Below are 5,046 nucleotides of genomic sequence, written 5' to 3'. Positions count from 1 at the left end.
CCTGATCGGCTCCAATTTAATCGAGTAGGAGATGTCGGGGATAATCGATGATGCGCAATTGGATTTCACGAATGCGCTTTAGAGCTCAGAGGACGATTTGTGACTTAACGATGAAAAAAATAACGAAGCTTCAACCTATACTGGGCCTTTTCCCTCTGGGCAAACCGGAGGATTAAGAAAAAGGGTACTAAAGTAAAGAGTGTGACTGATTGATTGATTAATTTTAGATGGAGCGGTGGGCTGTAAATATTAGTCCGAATTTGAATGATTTCACTCGAAAGTGATTAAAACAAGAACTCTAGATCTTGATCCTTAGTAACCTAAATTAATGACCGCTTTTGCCATTAAAACTGTTCTATCTGTTAATACTCTTCAGTGATAGCTGAACTAATATATTCAAGAAAAAACAGAGACCGTATCTATTGCATAATCAGCGAGTCGTATGGGACATCTTTCGCAGCTATTCCAGATATATACCGTAAATTGTAGCCACAGCAAACAGAGAGCCATTTTGAAACGAGGCCGTAGCACATCGATCAAATCTTTCATCCATCAGACAACGGCTAGCGATGCTCATTCCCTGATTCAGCTTTGCTCCCAAATAAACCATGGAAACAAACTTGAACCTGTCACAACCAAGCTCCAGCTTTACTTTATCTTTCAACTCCTCACTCGCCTTCAACGACAACTGTCGGCATTTTTCTCGTTCGTATTTCATTCCATGAAATGTACGATGCAAAATGTCTTCGGCCAGCCTTCGCACTCTTTCGGAATCAAACAAGGTATCCGGCTTCATTTTAAATGAGTTTTCTAAACCTGGTGAGGTCAGTTTTAACTTTTCTCCTTCCATTGAGAACATAACAGAAGATTCTTGGCTTGTTAAAGTCGCCGACCGGCGTTGATTGTTCCCTGTTTTCTTCAACACTCCTCGAAGCACACCTCGAGTCAATGTTCCTTCCACAGAAGCGGTCTTAACAGAGCTTGCCATTACTTGAACTGATTGAATAGTCTCGATTCCTGTGCGTATTCAATTTAAGACTTCAACTGTCTCAAAGAATTAACTCTATTTGTTTGTTGGCTAAATGGGGTAAGAAATTTTAAGTTCGCATTTCTACAAAATCGTATACCAACAGTTTACGTGACTCAACAGTTTTCTCTTAACAACTTGAAACCGTTCAGTCTTTGTAACGGTCTGCTGCTCGATTTATCGTTAGTGATTCACTTTAAAAGAACGAACCTAAGACGTTTGTCCAACCGTTTAACATCTAAACTCGATTAGAGTCAATATTCTCCATACTAAGCGGCACATTTTCTTCAGGGAATGTTAGGAGTCTTGTAAATTCAAACTATACCGTTTGTTGATGATTTATAATAGATTTTTTTTTCAAGCTAACTTCTCTCAAAGGAATAACGTTACAAGAGGAAGTCATAATTTTATCGATATCACGATGTGTGTTTTCATCTTTCTACTATACTTTCTACAGAGAATTAAAGCGTCATTAGGTTAGATTAGACCAGACTGCTAAATGCCTTTCTAAACAAAGCCAGTAAGCTTACTTCCGTTGACAATAAAGAATTTGTAAAGTAAAGTCTGGTACCTTTGTAATCCTTCGGTATTTTTAATTCCACTTAGACAAAACTGCTCTAAAGCATGTTTGCAGTAACTATAGTGACCAATCAGAATTAAATAAAGCGGGTCAAGGTCAAAGATGTTGTAGGTAGTTAATTAGTGAAAAAGAAAAAGAAATTAATGTGTTATGTTAAAAATCCTCGCAAATAAAACTATTTAAAAATGTAAAGTTACCGGTTAGAATTTTCCTTTTTGAGTTTACTTCAAGTTGATAAAGGTAGTTAATTGAGCAGTAGCGGCGCAAATTCCGATCCCACGAAGAAAGCAGTGATAAATCTCTAGCTTGGTCATCGAGTTTCATCTCTGCGTTCAAATAGATGCTTTCGTCATTCTACAGACGCGCAATAACAGTTTGCAAAGCAGAGCAAAACGAAAACGAACATTGTCTTCTTCCGTTTAAAGCGAAATAGCAGAGACCACGAGAAACACAAAAGAGAATTGGATGGATATTTTATAAGGTTCGTTGAACACACTCTTTTTATTCCACGCTCGAAGAAACTATTTCCTTTATTCAGCGTTCGAAGAAAACGCGAGGCAGAAGCGACCAGGAAGGAAGCTGAAAAGTAATTGTTTTTCCTTCTAAGAGCGAGAAGGTAAAACTTTCCCCTGTCCTAACCCTATTCCTGTTTTCTCTGATCTCGTCTCTAGGAATATAGTTGAAAAAGGTCTCCATTATGTATTGGGTAAAAGAGGTGGCGATTGTCACTTGATTGATGTCTCGCGTGTTCGTGTCAGCGGGTTTCCCTTTCAAGAACTTGAGGCAATCACCAGAAAATTCTCTATTCTATTAATTAGCTTCGATAATTCCAGGGATATTTCTTAAAGACTATTCACGCACCCAATGTACGAAGACTTCATTGCACTACAGTACTTACTGTTTTTTTAGTTGCAAAACCCATTCTCTTGTCTTCCAAAGTTTTCCATGATTAGAATGAACTTTACTTCAGACCTTCACAAATAATTTTAATAGGTATTCTTTTCAAGATTTGGCAGTTTCCCTTCTAGCTTTTCACACAGTCCCACTAAGAAAATATCATAAGAGACTGTGATGATAGATACTGTTCAGCTGGAAAGGACTGTGTGACAATCAATTATGGAAATTTCCTGTCAAGTGCTGGTATAGAAACCATTACTGGCCAAAAGAGCTTTTGTTTGGGAGGCTTCACCAGCATGGGATGCTAGTTCAGTTATTAACAGAACCACTGCTCCCCCCTCCCCCCCCCCTTTTAAAATTAGACAGGTTTCCCTAACATTTTGCTCGGCAAAATATGAGAGGCAGAGAGAGAAGTATGTACTAGTAGCAGTAGAAAACTATGACATGATCTCAGCCAGTATTTTCATTGTTTACTGCTTAATCAATCACTTGTCCTCCTAAACAGACACTCAATAGTCCTTTTTACAGTTGTGGGTTTGGTGGCCAAGCCTTTGAACAGGAGTGAGGCTAATTAAGGGTGACCTTGTTATGATAGAAATGTTGTTGCTTTTCAAATGCAGATTTCTTTGTTATCATGCTAACTAGATACAGGTCTCTATCAGAACAGGGTCACCCTTAGCCTCACTCTTGTTCAAAGGCTTGGCCACCAAGCCCACAACTGTAAAAAGGACTATTGGAAATGTGCATTCCACAATGCTCAGAAAAGTGGACAGGAAAGCAATAAGAACAGCATACTTTTCCTTGTACCTCTGATTATTGCCTGCATTCCTGAAATAGTTACCATTTTAAAACAGAAAAGGAATCAGAGCTTTTCGATTTGCAGGGTAATCAGGAAATTGCTCCTTATACCATCTGTGGTTATGCCTAGATCGTGGAACTAATGTTGCACTGGAAAACAAAAACCACACAGTACCTGCCAATGACCATGTTCCCAAGGCCCAGCCGAACCATTCAAGCATTTCGCCAAAATAGTTTGGACAAGAAATCTTGTTAAACAAGCACCCATTAGGAATGGAATATCCAGGGCTGCTGTTTGCTCTAAGCTTACGAAGTGATAAGTCTGCATAGCGGTTTATGACATATCCTGTGACAAACATCACGACACCGATGATAAACCGTAGGTCTCTGTAATAGCCAGAGTTGTAGGAAGCAGCACCTATCCAATCAGCATTAAGAAAACTGTACAGAAGGTTAGGGAACAGCCCTCCTAATGGTATACCCAAGGGGGTCTTTGGACTGCTGTATTTCATGATCCATGGGTGAATAATTCCCCGGTGTACATAATGACAAAGCCATAGACAGTAAAATGTTATATTGGTGTACTCTGTATGAGTCCCATAAAGAAAAAATACAAGTGAAAACAGAAGTACACCAGGAATGGCATCTGATATAGTGTGAGCAAGTTTTTGATGAACCATTGGTCCAAATGAGTGGTTAGATTTCTGGTGTCTTCCATAAGGTGCTGGTTTTGTAGCTTGAGCTATAAAAGTGATCACCGCCAAAAGAAAACCAAACCCACAGAGACCATAGTGGACCCAAAAGTGTATTTTGTCGTCTTTAAAGGCCGTCCACGGTAGTGCATTCAGCATTGTTCACCTGAAGTGTTTGAGGACTGCATTCAATTAATTTATATAAGATTGTAAGCATAAATATGTTTACGTATGCCAGGATATTTTAAAGATTGAAATTTATGCTTGCCTTCTTCAACAAAGTCATTTACTTTTTCTCCCAGAGCTTCTAGATATTTTGCCTTTATTTTACAGACAACATTGGGTAAGGATTGTTAGATATGTATTTTAATTGCTGATTTAAAACAATTCTGTTGTTGTTTTGTTTTTGGTGTTTGCATGTTTATGCAGAATTTTCGCCGAGTCAATGTTTGATCGATTGTTCACGCAATACCACTACTTTTTGTCGCCTTATGAATAAAAGAAGGCGGCAAGGCACACCTGAAAAAGCGATAATTGTAAAGAAACCAAAAAATATTGACCTTACCTTTACGTGGCTTGAGATTAAAAGTTTTACCAATATATCGAACAGTGGTTTAATTCTTCATTGCGAACAAACTAGTACCCAAGCCTCTCGCAAACTACAACCCACCGAGAACACCCGATTCGCCTTTAATCTACCGCTTATAAGCGAATCTAATTATTTCAAATTACCGCATACATGCTGATAAAGTAGGCCCTATTTACCTACCGAGATTAGATTACCGAGAACAAAACAAAGGCCAAAACAAAGCAAAACAAAGGAAAACAAAACAAAGGAAATGATTTCAGAATGTTTTTCTGTTCTTCAGTAATCTTCACGCGTGGAATTTTATCCATGATCTCTTTTTACCAGATGTAAAAGAGATGAATTTTCCTCTTTCGCTTGAACCTTGCCAAAAGAACAGAAAAACATTCTGAAATCATTTCCTTTGTTTTGTCTTCCTTTGTTTTGTTTTAGCCTTTGTTTTGTTCTTGGTAATCTAATCTCGGTA

The 5,046-nt window shown here is 38.3% G+C and overlaps 2 protein-coding genes across 3 annotated transcripts; both read right to left on the bottom strand.

Annotated features, from left to right (window-relative positions):
• Positions 1-460: 460 nt before the first annotated feature.
• On the bottom strand, positions 461-988 carry LOC111336367 (dynein light chain Tctex-type 5-B). Its single transcript, XM_022942449.1, has one exon. The coding sequence runs from the start codon at positions 986-988 to the stop codon at positions 461-463; it is 528 nt and encodes a 175-aa protein (XP_022798184.1).
• A 1,588-nt stretch (positions 989-2,576) lies between these two features.
• LOC111336356 (uncharacterized) lies at positions 2,577-4,673 on the bottom strand. 2 transcript variants are annotated; one of them, XM_022942439.2, is made up of 2 exons: positions 4,560-4,673; positions 2,577-4,160 (listed from the first exon to the last, which is right to left on the bottom strand). In XM_022942439.2, exon 2 carries the CDS (start codon positions 4,151-4,153, stop codon positions 3,350-3,352), a length of 804 nt encoding a protein of 267 aa, XP_022798174.1. In that variant the 5' UTR covers positions 4,154-4,160; positions 4,560-4,673; the 3' UTR covers positions 2,577-3,349. The 2 variants fall into 2 exon arrangements, with proteins under 2 accessions (XP_022798174.1, XP_022798175.1); XM_022942440.2 differs by having other exon boundaries at positions 2,577-4,176; positions 4,560-4,656.
• Positions 4,674-5,046: the final 373 nt, after the last annotated feature.

This window comes from Stylophora pistillata, chromosome 11 (assembly GCF_964205215.1).
Source record: "Stylophora pistillata chromosome 11, jaStyPist1.2, whole genome shotgun sequence".
Lineage (NCBI taxonomy): Eukaryota > Metazoa > Cnidaria > Anthozoa > Scleractinia > Pocilloporidae > Stylophora > Stylophora pistillata.
This window is presented reverse-complemented; position numbering and strand designations above follow the sequence as displayed.